The 16,912-nt window shown below is 39.2% G+C and overlaps 3 protein-coding genes across 3 annotated transcripts; all 3 read left to right on the top strand.

Moving 5' to 3' along the window:
- Positions 1-147: 147 nt before the first annotated feature.
- On the top strand, positions 148-1,250 carry cmc4 (C-x(9)-C motif containing 4 homolog (S. cerevisiae)). The gene is made up of 3 exons (XM_068337507.1): positions 148-260; positions 355-420; positions 914-1,250. The coding sequence occupies exons 2-3, from the start codon at positions 363-365 to the stop codon at positions 1,048-1,050; spliced, it is 195 nt and encodes a 64-aa protein (XP_068193608.1). The 5' UTR covers positions 148-260; positions 355-362; the 3' UTR covers positions 1,051-1,250.
- A 566-nt stretch (positions 1,251-1,816) lies between these two features.
- LOC137610364 (hsp90 co-chaperone Cdc37) lies at positions 1,817-5,769 on the top strand. The gene is made up of 9 exons (XM_068337964.1): positions 1,817-1,855; positions 2,077-2,186; positions 2,480-2,761; positions 3,316-3,421; positions 3,527-3,642; positions 3,820-3,942; positions 4,567-4,749; positions 4,834-4,905; positions 5,062-5,769. Exons 2-9 carry the CDS (start codon positions 2,079-2,081, stop codon positions 5,200-5,202), a joined length of 1,131 nt encoding a protein of 376 aa, XP_068194065.1. The 5' UTR covers positions 1,817-1,855; positions 2,077-2,078; the 3' UTR covers positions 5,203-5,769.
- A 731-nt stretch (positions 5,770-6,500) lies between these two features.
- On the top strand, positions 6,501-16,710 carry tyk2 (tyrosine kinase 2). Its single transcript, XM_068337961.1, has 24 exons — positions 6,501-6,629; positions 7,152-7,354; positions 8,054-8,177; positions 8,265-8,397; positions 8,516-8,679; positions 8,943-9,321; positions 9,411-9,599; positions 9,906-10,063; positions 10,148-10,265; positions 10,357-10,540; positions 10,650-10,768; positions 10,842-11,012; positions 11,091-11,178; positions 11,395-11,522; positions 11,902-12,037; positions 12,428-12,579; positions 12,673-12,823; positions 12,898-12,989; positions 13,070-13,256; positions 13,579-13,697; positions 14,504-14,676; positions 14,759-14,876; positions 14,982-15,092; positions 15,171-16,710. Exons 2-24 carry the CDS (start codon positions 7,171-7,173, stop codon positions 15,303-15,305), a joined length of 3,513 nt encoding a protein of 1,170 aa, XP_068194062.1. The 5' UTR covers positions 6,501-6,629; positions 7,152-7,170; the 3' UTR covers positions 15,306-16,710.
- The last annotated feature ends 202 nt before the right edge of the window (positions 16,711-16,912 follow it).

Raw genomic sequence — 16,912 nt, 5'->3', positions numbered from 1 at the left:
TTCTCATAAGTCCACTGACATACAAATGGGCCTGATTTGTACCATATACAGTAATTTAAATGGGATAAGTGCTGTAATTTAATTGTCCGTGACGCTCTTACGTTAGACCACAAGGGGGCACTGTCTCACCATCCACATGCGTCACGTGACCAAAACATTTACGCAGCAGTCAGGAAGTAGCGTTAGTGGCTAACTCTAGGAAAACGACCTTCGTTTACCTCGATGCCCTCAGCGAATACACATTAGTTTGAACATTAAAGGTGGGAGTCAGTGTTTGTTCCTTTGACGCAGTATTTAATTAGATGTTTACTCACTGTTAGGGGACAACTAACGTGTCCGTATGCTCCTTTTTAGGTAACGCTATGCCACAGAAAGATCCGTGCCAAAAGCAAGCATGTGCAATTCAAACGTGTTTACAAGGTACATTAGACCGGCATCTGAATGCATTGGACATTACATCGTACACAAGGAAATTAAATACGCATCACTTGATTTATTCAACCATTTGTGTCATATGAAAACATTTTCTACGTCACATTAGTGGCATATTTTACACAGTGAATTGCGTCACATCACACTATTCTAGATGTAGGTGTAGTGGTGCGGCTGATCCAGCAGAGGACGCTGTCACAGCTGGATGGATCTCATCACTGGCCAGTGCGGGAATAAAGTCTCTAAATATTATTTTAACACTCAAACTTCTCGCATACATTTGTGTTAAAACTGTCAAAAGCTAATGTATGTTGAGAATTATTGTAAATTGTGTCATGCATAAATGTACAACCAATAAAAAAAGAGAACCTCTTCGCAAATTGAGAAGTAAAACAAATGGTGCATTTGTGAATCCCTTGGATGTATATTTTTGAAGCACATTCCCCATTATTGTTTGGCTAATTTCGTGCCCTTCCTCCAGCCAACAAGTATGTGGAGAGCATGTGCGAGGATCTGATCAGGGAGATGAGGCGGTGTTGTGAAACACAGACTGGGAAGTCCATCTGCTGCTCTGGGTTCAAGGATTCAAAAACCACAGAGAAAAACAGTAAAACATAGATCCGCATGGAGTGATTTAAAAGTAGAAACACCGTGCCATTGTTTAACTGAACTATGTGTATTGTAATAGCGCATTGTACTGAATTGTTATTTAACATGCATACTGTACTGTGACACCTGGTTTTTCTAATGGTGGGCAAAGATGACGCACACTGTATTTCTTGAGGGAGATTTATAATTTGGGAGTGAATTAAAATATGATCACCTGAATTTACTTTGTCCTTTCTTGTTTTAAAAGTTGACATGTCATTGAAAACACACAATTCAAGGGAAAATCCATAGCCTATTCTAGTATCAGAATTTGTTTATAGTTTTAAATTAATTTTGTCATTTTATTCTCCTCAATGTAGTATGACAGAGATGATAGTAAATAGAGAAAATGTTTTTATACCACAGTTTGCGCGATAAAAACATGAAAATAGCTTATTTACGATTCTCAAATGCTAGATAATAACTCGTGTTTTACATACGCCAGAGCGATTTTGGAAAATTTGGAAATAATGTTACGAAACAACCCTAGAAATATTCAAATCAATAAACTTAAAATATGCTGATAAATACTAATATAAGTCATTATTGTTAAAATTTAAAATTATAAAGTAATTTTCATGTATGACTTAAATTTAAAAAATTGTCTAATCGATGCATAAATCTGACGATCATTTGTGACGTTTTCAACGTTGCTCTTTTCCGCCAGTCGACGTCGTACGTTTCCCACGGCGGAATGACGTCATTACGTCAAGCGGAAATGGGCAACAGCAAATCTTTCTAGAATATTTTGCTATTTCCTGTTCATCTACGCAAGGTTAGTATCTGCGAGTTTATTTTAGCTAAACTTAGCCAGCTAGTCCACTAAATACAAAAACGCATTTTCTAAACTATCAGTGTTTTGGTTCTCGTATTCAGGTTCGTTTCTTTTCGTCCACTTTCAGTCAATTAGCTTTTATTTGTAAAGAGCTTACTCACGTCAACAGACACTTGAACACGTTTAAAGCTAGCGTTGTTTACTTCGGGTACTTGCTGCAGTAATGTCTGGGATAGACTACAGCGTGTGGGATCACATCGAGGTGTCAGACGATGAAGATGACACCCATCCGAACATCGACACGCCGAGTCTCTTCAGATGGCGACACCAGGTACAAATTTAAAGTTCATGATTAAATAACTGCACAAATTACGTGGTAACCTTTGGCAGGTAGGTGTTACTTGTGTTTACTTTGATCACTTTATTGTAAGTAATAATTACACATTTAAATAACAAGCCCCGGATACCAGAAAACGATTGGTAATGAATGTAGTTAAAGATTATAAACCTAAAAAAGCCAATCGATTGCAGAGAGATTTGATGCATAGTTTTTCCGTGCTTATGTCTGGGGTGTGACGTGGTAATATTCTTTCTACTCAACTTTTTGCATTATTTGCATATCAGGCACGTGTTGACCGAATGGAAGAATATAAGAAAAAGGGTGAAGAAGTAAAGAAGACACTTGATGATTGCCGGCGAAAGGTGGCGGAAGCACAGAAGAAAGTACAGGAGCTGAGTATTTCCACAACGGATGATTCCAAAGCAGAGCTGAGCAAAGCCCAGGCGGAGGAGAAGAAACTGAAAAAAGAGGAGCGTGAGTGGGAGAAGAAGATGGAGGAACATGTCCGTGAAGAGAAGAAAATGCCATGGAATGTTGACACGCTCAGTAAGGAGGGTTTCAGCAAGGTGAGACAGATGTAAAGGGCTGCTGAAAAATTGCATTCTTAGTTTTTAGTTCATAAGAGCAAGGAACCTCACATCCCACAGCTGTGGACAATGTTCCAAAAACATGAGAGCTAGAACAATAAACCCGTCAGACCAGTGTGTCGGACAGGCTTTTCTCAGATAGACTGTCGAATAATCTGTTTAGTTAAAATGAACAAACTGAATTGAAGTGGGCCTGAGTGGACAATAACATGCTGCTCATCTGCAGCTGAATTCAAATACTACCCAGTACTGTATTGGTATACATATATTCATTGTCTGTTTTAATAAAAGCCATTATATACATTTTACAACAAAGTGATGCAATGAAAGTTTAATGTCAATAAGATGTAGGTTTTTTTTTAACATATACTGTATTTAGATGCATAACTCTCGCTTTAACTATTCATATATTTTTTGTGCTACAGATATTTCATCATATGACTCAAATTTCTAGCGTTGTATGATGTGACATTCTCTAAGAAGAACTAGCATCTCACTCTGTAACAATGGCTGCCACTTCCTGTTCTTCATAGAGCATCGTTAATGTCGTTCCTGATCCTGCTGAGGAGACCGAAGAGCAGAAGGAGAAAAAGCATAAAACATTTGTGGAGAAATATGAGAAGCAGATCAAACATTTTGGTGAGGATTAGTGACTTCCATTCAGAGTTGATGTTCATTGCATGTATGTACATGGAAGTGGTCCTTGGAAGTAGCAACTGCAAGTCATTGCTGTCTGTACTGTAGGCATGCTGCGACGTTGGGATGACAGCCAGAAGTACCTCTCTGACAACCCTCACCTTGTATGTGAAGAAACTACCAACTACTTGGTCATCATGTGTATTGACCTTGAAGTTGAGGAGGTAAGCACGACTAGAATGGGCTAGAACAGAATGGGCCTCCCACATTTTTTCTACATCTTAGAATTCTGTGCATTTAACTATACCCAGTGTGATACCAGTCCAAAGCCCAGATCTTTTACAAATCTTAACTCACTCCATAATTTCAAAAATGCAACTCCCTCCCCCTCATTTTTTTAGAAACACGCATTGATGGAGCAAGTGGCGCATCAGACGATCGTCATGCAGTTCATTTTAGAGTTGGCAAAAAGTCTCAAGGTGGACCCCCGAGGATGCTTTCGTCAGTTCTTCTCCAAGATCAAGGTGACTGCCTGTGTTTTCAGTGCAGCAAAAATAAAAACTAAACAGTTGTGTTTCCATTTAAAATGCAGTGTTCACTCTGTGTCCGTGTGGAATGGAATCACATTTTTGTTCATTGTAGTAATTGTGTTTGGTTGTCTTTATTTCCTCTGGCAAACATAACTACCATTATTTCTCTAAGTCACTTTATTACCACCTTCTCTCTGTCGCTCCCTCTCTCTCTCCGCCTCTCTCCTCATCTCACTCTCTTTCTCTCCCTCTCAAGAGCTGCCTCTGGAGCAAGGACATTTTTGCTATTAGATCAGTTGGACAGAACTGTTCCTGCAGTTTAATCAGTTTCAAGATCAGAATTTTTAACAGCAGAAGTGAAAAAGAGGTGTTTTGTTGCCTTGTTTGAAAATATGAATCCTGTTTCACTTCCTTTTTTGTTGTACCTGTTATAATAACCAACAGTTGCAGTGCTTTAAGATGTGACTGTCACAAACAAGATTTCAGAGGCTGTCCAATTACTCTTGAGTCCTTTACAGGATTCATGTTTCGGAAACACTGCAAAAATTTCAATTCTTGTACTGGAATGTTCAGTGAAATGCTCATTTGGATGGCAATCATCTTTGTTGTCTCTCACAGACAGCAGATCAGCAGTACCAGGATGCTTTCAATGATGAACTGGAGTCATTTAAGGAGAGGGTTCGGGGCAGGGCGAAGATCCGCATTGAAAAAGCCATGAAAGAATATGAGGAGGAGGAGAGACAAAAACGTCTGGGACCTGGAGGGCTAGATCCTGTTGAAGTGTACGAGTCCCTGCCACTTGTAAGTTGCTCTGCTTTCAGGAAACCTCAGCACTCTGTATTTTCTCTTAGTTGTTTAAGATCCCACATAAAATATGCTTTTTAGGAGATGCAGAAATGCTTTGATGATAAGGACATCCAAATGTTACAAGACGTGATCAGCAAAATGGACCCAACGGTAAGTTTCACTTTTAGTTAAAGTCTTACTGTTTTCTTTTTTTTTTTATCCAGTAAAGAGCAGTAAAGTTACAGTGGAATCCTGTTTCAGATATTTCTCTGCTTGATTGAATTTTTGTCTATCCATTAGTAAATGTCATTATTTGTCACTCTTTAGGAGGCAAAGGCTCACATGAAAAGGTGCATAGACTCAGGTCTCTGGGTCCCAAACTCCAAGACAGATGATGGAGAGGAAAAAGTGGAAGATGCAACCTATGAGGAAGTGAAAGTGGAGCCAGAAGAAGCCAAAAAAGAATGATTGACACTGATCCTGTGAATTGTTGTTTTTACAGTCATGCTTACCCCCTGAATTGATAAGCCATCACATGTATGACTAGAATTTGAATCAAAGAACAGTGAAATAACGTCATTGAAATATTTAGCTTATATCTAAGGGATGAGCTTGCACCTAATAGCACAAATGTGTGGCATCAATAACTCCTGCTTGGAAAAGAAACTACTTCTTGAGTGTAGATCTTTAGTTTGGACATCACTGTATTCTGACATTTGTTTGTGCACACTTGTCAGTATGGATGCCTGCCTAATACATCTGTTGTATAATGGGATAACTACAACATTGACCTATTCTGTTTGTCCATACAATTCTTTGTTCTCCCCCTCCCCCAGTTTTAAGATTTCTTTTTTTACTTTTTAGGACTTCAGCAACCAACGTGTGCAGATGGTCACAGCTTGTCCTGATTTTTTTTTTTAAAAATCACTACAGGTTGAATTATATCCAACTACTGAAAACTCAGTGTGTCGGAGACATTTTTTTCAGTTCAGTAATTTGGAGATTAATAAAGTTTGTCATAAGCCATAAAATGATTCACCTGAGGCTCTGAGTGTTATTAACCCCTGGTTTTTCATATGCAACTTGTACACCTGTCGAAGAGTTTGGAATAAAAGTTTTCCAGTAACATTTGTTTTATATACAGTACATGTTCAGTGGAACTGTGGAAGTAATTGTTCTGTGTTCCTCAACCTATCATCACATACATCAAACATCAAAGTCAGGGTGTCAAATTGGAAATTTGATTGTTATCTAATCTGACTGTTAAACCAATGTGAGGTGAAACTGCTTGTTCAAGGACGTTTAACATAGGACTGCTAAAGATATATTGCCATAGGTTATTGCAGACAATAATAACCTATACAGTATCGTGAATTTTGAAGTTTAATGCTTGAAGGAAATCAATGGAATAGAAACAAAAATCCTCACATGTTGCATGATGTTCATAGTGCACGTTGCAAATATGTGTAAAGAAAAAATAAATGACAAATTACAGTAGTTTGTTTTTGTATGCATCGTTTTTATTAGAGGTATGACGTCGTTTATTTTGAAACCCCTTTGTATAGAGGGAGTGGCGACGTTTCGTTCAGTGAAGTCACAGACCTTACTATGGCGACGCCAAACCCCGCCCTTCTCTTACACTGATTGGCGTAAAAGCAAGTTACGTTCCAACGTAATTGCGGTAGTAATCCAATCAGATTCAGAGAAGTGCGGGACGTGACGACGCTATAGTATGATTGTAAATTTCCTTCCCTTTCCTGTGAACTGTCGGGTCGTAATTCACCTCAATCTGAATGCGCAGTCGGAAGGGGAAGTCCGTACAGAATGAAGTCCGACTTGTACTTCTCTGCGTGTTAAATTTTTATGTAGCATCGTAAGAAGTTCATCATTATATGGTAAGACATGGAGTTCTCACACGCCTTTCTGACTTTATAGATATTGTGACTTTTCCCTGTCACATTCTGAAACAATGTTAGATGTAGTCGATGTTCATGTACCACTAGGTGACACATCCTGTGTGGTCAGAATGTGATATTATCGTCCTGTTGTTGTGCTGTACCGCGATATAAAATAATGTCAATTACAAGTAAGATAAGGTCCAACCTCCGGAAGGCGATATGGGAGATCCGCCCCTTTATATAAGTATTTAAAAATGCTAGTGTTATCTATTTTCCTAAAGTAATCGTCGTTCATAAAAATAGATTCAGAACAACATGATATTCAGGAAAATCCACGGTGTGGCTTTAAAATTGCTGTTTACCAGAAGCCTCTCTCAATCTTACTCATCCATGTGACTAAATAACAAAACCATATGGTGTGATTTAAAATGTTTTTGTGTGTGTGTGTATGTGTGTATGTGTGTGTGTGTGTGTGTGTGTGTGTGTGTGTGTGTGTGTGTGTGTGTGTGTGTGTCTCAGAGCTTGGGGTGTCCCCATCATGTCTAGAAGTGGGTGGTTCACCCGTTCATGCCCTGGGGCATTTCCGGGCCTGTCTGATCCCCCTCAGGGTCAGGGCATCCATGTCTACCTGTTCTGGACAAAGGAAGGGGAGAGATATCTGTCCCACACTAGTGGAGCCATCACAGCTGAGGAGCTGTGCATCTCAGCAGCGAAGGCTGTAGGTACGTGATGGCCTGATGGTTCACCAGGAAGCACTAAGAACGTACTGTACACCTCTGTCAACACCACCATCAGTGAGACAAAACACTAGATTCCAGGTTGTCAAAATAAAATATTGGAACCTTATTATCATATCAAGAAGGAGCCAAAAGATTATTTTATACCTCTGATCTTCCTCATGCTAATTCAAGAAAAAATAACACCACCTAATTCCTTGACTATGTCATCCTCCTTCCAGCATTACCAACAGTAGTTTATGGTTTATTTTTAATCTATACATTGCTTTTCTGCCAATGCGACATCAGTAAGCATCTCCATCTACCATATCTGGATAATGATCTGTATTTATATTTTTTGTAGCGTCCTGGATTTTCTTATGATGTTGACGAAATGTTCCAAAGAAGCAATATCTCATATTTTTGTTGAAAGAGGAAAACATGACCCAGAATTTGCTTCCATACCTGTGATGATCTTCCCTAAACTCAGTCCAACATCCACACCTGCAAAAAATATTACCAAATTTTGTAAATCTTTCAAAATATATTGCAGTCAAACAAATAAACAGACAAACAGACAGACAAAAAATTAACATGGACGATCACATAACCTCCTCTAACTCTTTTTAGCTATTTTGTAATTGAATTATTTTATTTTGGCAGATTATCTTGCTTTTGGTGGTAATTTCAGTTTTTATTCCACAGGGATAATCCCCTTGTGCCATATGTTGTTTGCTCTATACAACCCGTCGTCATGCTACTGGTACAGTCCAAACCATGTTTTTACTCCAGAGGAGAACTCAAGCCTTGTGCTTCACTACTGTATGAGGTTAGATCCTATTTTATATACAGTAAAAGAAATTTGAAAGAAAGACTTGCATGTTCACATCAGTTGATTTGATGCTTTTGTACCCAGGTATTACTTTCGGAATTGGCACGGACTGAATGACAATGAGCCGACAGTTACGCGTTATGCTCTCAGATCGAAAACCGATCAGGAGGGTTCTCCTCTGCTCGAAGTCATATCCTTGGAGTATTTGTTCTCGCAGGTCAGTGTATAATGAAATTATGGCTTACAGTGCATTACTTGTATCCACATTTTATTTGCCATGCTCACAATAGTTCCTCATGGTTTTTAAAAAAAAAAATTCCTTGTGTGTCTAATAGGCCAAATATGAATTTGTGAATGAAGTAATGCAAATGGAAGACATTGAGACAGAGGAGGAGCTGAGTTGCTTCAAAAATGAGAGCTTGGGGATGGCTATACTTCACCTCTCACACCAGGCAATGCAAACAGGCCGTTCCTTACAAGAAGTTACCAAAAAAATCAGGTGATTACTCTGGAAGGAGTACAGTCCAAGCATATGCAGTTGAAGATTCAACTTTTTTGTTGTGTGTAGAGCTAAAACCATGAAATCTGTTCCAACAATGGAAAATGTGTTTTTCTAATTAAAATTTGGCAGTTACCTGTTTTACCCTATTTCCTGCTGTTGTGATAATACAGTTTCTCCTCATCAAAGCTGCTTGTTATCTAACCACTGGGTCCAGGTAACATTAAATCTTCTTCTTCTTCTTTTTTATTAATTTTTTTTAGCTTTTTACAATGCATTCCAAAGTCTTTTGCCAAACACATCTCCAAAGGGAACTTCTTGACAAAAATAAGGATCCGACGGGTGTTTGCAGACTTTGTGAAGACATTCCAGCAGCACACTATGGATACAGGGCGGCTGGGCACACATGAAATCATGTATAAATACATCTCTACTCTCGAACACTTGGCACCAGGGTTTGGTGTAGAGATCTTTCCTGTATCCCACCTGGAAATAAGAGAAGATGGGGATGGAAGCAGTTCTTTTTTCAACACCTACGGTGCACAGGGTGCCTTGAAAGATGGCTTCAGAGCTCCAACAACACATGAAATAAGAGTAACCGGCATCAAGGGGATTCAGTGGATGAAGCTGCCAACTCAGAAAGTTTGTCAGAACTCATCTGTGGTTATCTAATTCCGTGCATGTTGTGAAGTCTACTGCAGAGCTTCAGGTGATGTGTTCTTTTCACCTAGGCGCAAGCAAACTCTTACTTCAGGAATGACTCTCTGAACTACATGAAGAAAGCAAAGCAACAGTCCAGTCAGATGAATGCAAATGCTGGCAATAATAAATGGACGCCCTTCTGCGATTTCCCTGAAATAACTCACATAGCCATCTCTGGAGCTAATGTGTGCATTAGCACTCAGGACAATCACTGCATGGTGAGAGTGCTTATTTACCCTTTTAAGTTTGCAAAGGCAGTACATTAATTGAATCAGTAAATGTACTTGTGATGCATTACAGTGATTGGTGTTCGCTACATTAGTCATCAGATCATTTGGTCTTTGAAGTCCTTGAAAATATTGAACAACATGCATGTATGGTTGGATTTTAATATATTCTCCTGTGATGTATGTTTTTGACTATAAGAGCTCTGGGTTTTGGTTGTGCTGCAGGCATGTTATTATGTTTTGAATCTGTGGGAGTTCTTGATTGTAAGCTGGTGGTGTTTGTGTATGTGCATGTAGGAGGTTCAGATGAACTCCAGCCAAGAGGCCCATTCCTTCATCTCCCTTCTTGATGGATACTACCGGTTGACTGCAGACGCCCACCACTATCTTTGTCATGAAGTGGCTCCCCCACGGGTAGTGCTGAGTGAAGCAAATGGACTGCATGGACCTATGAGGTGAGTTATCTCTGCTTTGGACATGAACATACAGAGCTATAGAAGAAGCCAGTATGTTATATCACAGATCTGGTCTGCTTGCAGTGAAGAGTTTGTGCAGCTGAAGCTGAAAAAGGATGCAGCAGAGGAGGGGGGTTTCTTTTTACGTTGGAGTGCTCTGGAATATCACCACATCATCCTTGCCGTCCTCAACAAAAATGGGGTAAGCAACACCAGGATGCCTCTTCAGAACCTGTTACGTTGCAGTTATCATGAACGTTTTCAGATGCTATTCCTCTACATTTGGCTCATAGAATGGATCAACATCGAACCACAAGCAATTTCGAATTCAGCACAAGGGCTCCATGTTCCTTCTGGAGGGCTGGGACCAAGAATTTGCCAGTGTGAAGGAGCTCATAGACAGCTTGAAAAACTTTTCACTCAAGTCCGGTTCGGACAGCTTCACTCTGAAAAAATGCTGTTTGCCAAGACAAGCAGGTTTGTTTTGCTGTATCTTGTTGCTTCATGTCAAAACCATCCATTTAATTTGAAAAGAACAGTTTCGTATAGAATATTTCAGTCTCTACTTGAAATTTTTGTGTTGTAGAACTATCCAACCTTCTGGTAATGAGGCAAGGCATCGACCATCATGTTCGCACTTGCTCCTTATCAATGAACATGACCCAGTTACGCTTCCACCAGATCAAAGACAAAGAGATCATACAGGTGATGAAGCCTGTAAGCTCTGACAGGTTTTGTTCTGGCCCTGAGACTGACTAGTATTAATGTTTATGAGCAGGAAAAACACCTGGGACGTGGAACCAGAACCAACATCTATTCAGGCCGTTTGCTGGTGCGAGGTGGGACGTACTGTGATGAGAACGAAGAGTTCAACAATAACTTTGCCAACCGCAAGGGAATCAAAGTGGTTCTCAAGATTCTAGACCAAAGCCACAAAGATATTGCACTTGTAAGTGATGTGATCATTGCATTAAGGGCAAATAAATGAGGTAACTTATTCATTGCTCCATTCCTTTGTTTTTCTTAGGCCTTTTTTGAAACTGCAAGCCTCATGAGCCAGGTATCCCATAGCCACCTGGTGTTTGTACATGGTGTGTCAGTCAAAGGGTCTGAAAGTAAGTGCAGTAAAAATCATCTTCATATATTCACTTCTTCTGTTAATTGTATGAATTCCTCATTTTCCACTTCCCAACCATAAGAGTAATGGCTATAATCACACTCATGATTTGAGTGCCAAGGGAACCATGAAGTCAAAACCACAACATTTTACCGACATATCCTTACATTATTATTTTTTGCTATTACCAGAGACTTTTTTTCTGTTTTCACAGACATCATGGTTGAAGAGTTTGTGGAATTTGGACCTTTGGATGTTTTCCTTCGTAAAGAAAAGGCCTCAGTGACTCCTCAGTGGAAATTCATTGTTGCAAAACAACTCGCTAGTGCCCTCAGTTATCTTGTGAGCTCAAGCCTCATTTTTTTAATCTGTGCCTTATATTGTAATTTAAAAAGGAACACTTAAATTGCCATTAAAATGAAATGATAGTGAAGCCATCTCCAGCTAGTCTCTTGCGTTACAATGAAATTAACCGCTGTAAGTAATTGTGTTTAAAATATATAGTAGTGACTAGTGTTGCTTTCCAAACTGACAGCAAGGTTTAATCTGAGCTGCAGGCAGCAAATGAAATAATAATGTAATCAATGTAATGTAATTTTAAGAGAAAGCCCTGATGAATAGGATAATTACTGCTGGTGACTTATTGCTTATCAAATGTTTTTTTTAATAATATGAAAAGATAATATAAGTATTGCTTGATTTATTTGTTTAATTTTTGCAGGAGACCAAAAGTTTGGTTCATGGAAATGTTTGTGCTAAGAACATTCTGGTGGTGAGGCGTGGTCTGGAGCACGATACCACCCCCTTTGTCAAGCTGAGTGACCCAGGATTTGCCCTGAGTGTCCTTTCACGGGAAGGTCAGTATTGGACCTACCCTGGTACTGAACCTATCTTCACATAAAAGCCACACAACTGAGTCGTGAGTCAGGTGTTGTGTGTTTTATTTACATCGGCCTCTCTTACCAGATTTAAGAAACCGGACATATCAACCACGACACTTCTGTTTCCTGTTGTCTGTCTGTTTCATGTCATCTCTTGTCAGTTAATAAGGCTGCCCCAAATTGTGAAGTCTTTGAGCAATACATAGATTTCAATGCTAAATTCTTAGCGGTAAAAAACAAAGAAAAATCATGTTTTATGTTAGAGAGCACATTTTTTAACTCTGCTCTTATATAGAAGTATTCATAAAGCTTAACTTCAGCACCCATTGAGAACACCTGCTTCAGTCTCCTTATTCTGCACTGCAGAGCGTCTTGAGCGTATCCCGTGGATTGCCCCTGAGTGTGTTGACAGCGGTACATCCATCAGTAACTCTTCTGACCAGTGGAGCTTTGGCACCACACTACTCGAGATCTGTAACAACGGCAATCTCCCCATGAGTGCCAGCGCATTGCCTGAGGTAAGCTTATTTATTCATGAGAGCAAGGACTGCACCTCCCTGCTTTATTCTTCTGACTTGTAATTGTAATGACACCCTTTTGCTCCCTAACAGAAAGAGCGCTTTTATCAACAAAAGGGCCGTCTCGCTGAGCCATCCTCTCAGGAACTGGCTGGCTTCATCAGCATGTGCTTGACCTATGAGCCCGAGAAGAGGCCCTCATTCCGCACCATCCTCAGAAATCTCACAGAAATCATGAAAAAAAGTAGATTTTCACACATTCATCTTTATTGTTTTCTATTTAATAGCTGGATTAATATTGGGGTTTTTTCCTTACAGATCCTGATATATCTCCAAGTGAAACCCTTCCTCACGCAGACCCTAGCTTGTTCCACAAACGCTACCTGAAAAAGATACGGGACTTAGGAGAGGTGAGTTCTAATACTTCATAACGGGTAGTATTTTTCTTTTGAGTTATATGGTGGTGTAATGCTTATTTTTGTGTCTCCAGGGTCATTTTGGAAAAGTGACACTCTTCTTATATGACCCCTTCAATGATGGGACAGGAGAGTATGTGGCGGTGAAGGCTTTGAAACAAGAGAATGGTAATGTGGAGAGCTGGATGAAGGAGATTGAGATCCTGAAGTCTCTTTATCACAGGAACATTGTCAAGTACAAAGGCTGTTGTCCCGAACTGGGTGAGTCCCTCTGCTGTCATTTGTCTGCTTCAAATAAATATGTCAAAAATATGCCAAAATATAATGACGGTGTGTTCAAAGGATGAGATGTGCTCAGTTTGCCTATTTTTAGCTTTCAATCCCCAGTAGATGATTCAGAGAACTGATGTTTGAGCTCTGTTGTTCCTCTGTAAATAAGTGCAACAATTATTCCTTTAAATGTCAAAAATTTAGGCTTTTAACGCAACCCCTCAGCAATGGAATACGAACAGGTCATTCTTGTCTTTTGACATATAATGTCGATAGGAAGATTAAAAGTACTGTTGCATTGCCAAACTTGCAGGTGGACAAGTGGTGCAGCTAATAATGGAGTACTTTCCACTTGGGAGTCTGCAAAAATACCTTCCCAATCGTAAGCTGGGTATGCCCCAGTACCTTCTGTTTGCTCAACAGATCTGTCAGGTGGGTTTAGTGATTTTTCAGTTTGTGCCAATCATCTGTATTTCCATTTTCAGTGTTCTTAGGATTGTTTGCAAAATAGTTTATATTCTCCATCCTTCAGAACAAGTTATGTGAAAACGCCCATACACTTAAACTTGCCTCAAGTAGGTAATATATCACTTAATGGCATATTTTCTTTTTCTATTTGTTGCCGCGAATTAATTATGTTTAAATATTTCATCGCACTAGTGTTATACTGTTGTCACTCATCGATATGCCTCGGGAAAACATCCATCAGGAAATAATCCCTAGGCATGTTGTTGTTTTTACACCAGCAACGTTTATCATTTTTGTTTGCCACTGATATTTACAACTGTTTAAAATTGAATTTTAATATTGTCTGTGACTTTTTATTTCTTTTTTGACCCATTATGCAGTTTAATACACTTTACATTATAAAGCCGGATAGAAGGTGACAGACGAGTCTATTCTGTTAGGCTGTATTGAAAATGCTAACATCAGTGTGCTAACAGTCTGATGCTTGTCATTGCAGGTTAATACAAGAAATATCAGTTTTTAGATCAAAGTACTGGACAAATTAGATTTTTGATGCGCTACATTAATTCTTAATTCACCATGTCATTGCAGTTTGTCCTGAGGGGAAACGTATAATATCTGTACCAATATTCACTAAGTACTTCATGATCGACTCTCCTGCTGTGAAACAGACATTAACTATTTTAAAGTGAACCTTGAATGTACAGTGCATATATAGTACACCCTCATGTTCAAGTCATCGATGCATATGTTTTCTTTTTCTTTTAAAGGGTATGGAGTACTTGCACTCAAAGCGATACATCCATCGAGACCTTGCTGCCCGTAATGTCCTGGTAGAAAATGAAGGTTTGGTTAAGATTGGAGACTTTGGTCTGACAAAATACATCCCTGAAGGTGAGATCTACTATCGTGTCCGGGAGCATGGGGACAGTCCAGTGTACTGGTAAGTTCATACAGGACCTAACAGTTTTTCAAGGCTTTGTTCTATGTTTTTGGTCACTAAACTTTATTATGGTACTTCCTAGGTATGCCATTGAGTGCTTGAAGGAAAGTAAATTTTCATTTGCCTCTGACATTTGGTCCTTCGGAGTTACTCTGTATGAGATTCTGACTCGCTGTGACCATCGCCAAGACCCTCCAACAGTATGTCATTATTATAACAAGCTCAATCCTGCATGTATTTTACTGTGAGACCATTCTAACTAAAGATTGATTCTCACACCTTCTACTCTTTGTTTTGGTTTGTAGAAGTTCCGTGATATGATGAAGCCAAGCGATAAACAGATGGATGTGATGGACCTCATAAATCTGTTGGAGAGACATCTGCGACTGCCTTGTCCCAAAGATTGCCCTCACGAGGTTAATTGCATGAAGAAAATGAGATTTTGTTGGTACTGTTGGTGACCTGATATTTTAATAAACACTTTTCTCCAACAGGTAAAGATGTTAATGGAGCAGTGTTGGGCTTCAGAGCCTAAACAACGACCAACATTCAACTCCCTGATTGAAAGGTTTGAAGCTCTGCGCCAAATGTACGACTGGCAGTTCAATACAAACTTCTCCTTGGCGTGAAGATTTATTTGTGTACATGTTCAAATTTCGCAACTGAAGGAAACATGTATCACAGGGTAGTTGATATTTTTGGCTGTTCAGTGCCTGCTGCCCCATTTGGACAGGTGTCTTTGTACAATAAGTTTCTTTTCGATAAAAGCACACTGCTATCCTCCCAGATGACACATTAATATGTGGTTTACTTAGTTTTGTTGTTTTTTTTTTTTACCTGATGAGTTGGATGTCTGCATAAAAAATGAGTCTGAGTCACATTCTGTCTTTCGAAAAAATCTGGACTTGCATATATCTCAGTGAGTTAAGAGTTGCTGCAAAATTGTGTGACTGCCGTGTTTCATTTTATCTTTACTTTTTGCCACTTTTTAGTGTGTGTTAACTTAGACCTTCATTTCATATAGAACAAAGGCAACGCAGTTGGGGAAAATCATTGTCTTTGCTAAAATTGAGCAAAATACAATGGAATCAAAACTTCATCATGTTTTCCATATTAATACTTCTTTACATTGTGAGCCCTTCATCTGTTCTTCCTTAGAACTCACTGACCACTGAAACGTAAGGATGTATTTGAACAGTTCAATCTCCCAGGATTTGTTTTTCTTTTGTACTTCATCAGTATGGTGCCTGTTTGCATGCCACAAGTTAGCAACAGTGTACAATTATATAAATGTTTACAAAATCAACATGTGTAAAACCGACAAACCACACATGTGTAGTTGTTTGCAAGAAAACTGCTGCTAAGACATTAGATGAATTTTAACGACCAACAATGTGGCCAACATAATAACTGACGCGCTAGTGTAAATAAAAACTACTTTTAAGAATGCTGGTGACTCTCCTAACTGACACTGCAGTCAACAAGAGGCATTCATAGCCACGGTGTAACTGATACGTGTGCATGAAGAACCCAGTCTGGTTTCTTCACTCAGAAACTGAGTTGACATCCTGACCTTCAGACTTTCTCTACGACAGCGCAGTTAAATTTTATATACTATATTCACATTTTTGCACTAATACAATGACCTCAAATACATTTGTCAAGCATTTTGTGGCTGTTTGGAATAGAACAGTCTGATGGGCTAGCTTTTCTTGAAACCAAGGGCATTTTGGAGAGAAAAACTGTTGAGGTTTAACATGGCAGTAGCACATCTAAATATATACACCTATGTGTTTTAAGGTTTTATTTTAAAACGAAGTTAGGGAAAGCATGGTTAATGAAGTAATATACGTATTGTTCATTACTGGATATTATCTAAATGTATTGGTCCTGTGTCTGTTGATCTGTTCTTGTCTGTCATTTCTGTATTTCAAAGAATGTTACCCTGTACTGACGATTACTATAATACAAATATGCAATTTTAAACATTTTTATTCATTACTGAAGTAACAATAAAAAAAAAAACTTCAGGAAATCCATAAATTGTTGTCTTGTTTGTCTTGTCTAAACCCCACTGGTATGTGCAGCGTTTCAAGTTTCAGAAGACTATGGCGCCATGGCCACGCCCCTATCATCCGTTACGTCATAGTCACGGAGGACGCATCCCCACCGCTCGACCAATGAGAAGCGGCGCTGGGACCATGTGTGTATTGTTTAAACTGCTCAAATCTGACCG

Source organism: Antennarius striatus, chromosome 16 (genome assembly GCF_040054535.1).
Source record: "Antennarius striatus isolate MH-2024 chromosome 16, ASM4005453v1, whole genome shotgun sequence".
In the NCBI taxonomy this organism is placed as follows: domain Eukaryota; kingdom Metazoa; phylum Chordata; class Actinopteri; order Lophiiformes; family Antennariidae; genus Antennarius; species Antennarius striatus.
This window is presented reverse-complemented; position numbering and strand designations above follow the sequence as displayed.

Bases quoted from the DNA above. Each gene is read 5' to 3' on its own strand.
- LOC137610364 (XM_068337964.1), top strand. From the start codon at position 2,079: ATGTCTGGGATAGACTACAGCGTGTGGGATCACATCGAGGTGTCAGAC. The intron at 2,762-3,315 runs GTGAGACAGATG...TGTTCTTCATAG, and splicing joins GTAAGGAGGGTTTCAGCAAG to AGCATCGTTAATGTCGTTCC. The intron at 3,943-4,566 runs GTGACTGCCTGT...TGTCTCTCACAG, and splicing joins AGTTCTTCTCCAAGATCAAG to ACAGCAGATCAGCAGTACCA.
- cmc4 (XM_068337507.1), top strand. From the start codon at position 363: ATGCCACAGAAAGATCCGTGCCAAAAGCAAGCATGTGCAATTCAAACG. The intron at 421-913 runs GTACATTAGACC...CCCTTCCTCCAG, and splicing joins AATTCAAACGTGTTTACAAG to CCAACAAGTATGTGGAGAGC.
- tyk2 (XM_068337961.1), top strand. From the start codon at position 7,171: ATGTCTAGAAGTGGGTGGTTCACCCGTTCATGCCCTGGGGCATTTCCG. The intron at 10,541-10,649 runs GTTTGTTTTGCT...TTTGTGTTGTAG, and splicing joins CTGTTTGCCAAGACAAGCAG to AACTATCCAACCTTCTGGTA. The intron at 11,179-11,394 runs GTAAGTGCAGTA...CTGTTTTCACAG, and splicing joins GTCAGTCAAAGGGTCTGAAA to ACATCATGGTTGAAGAGTTT.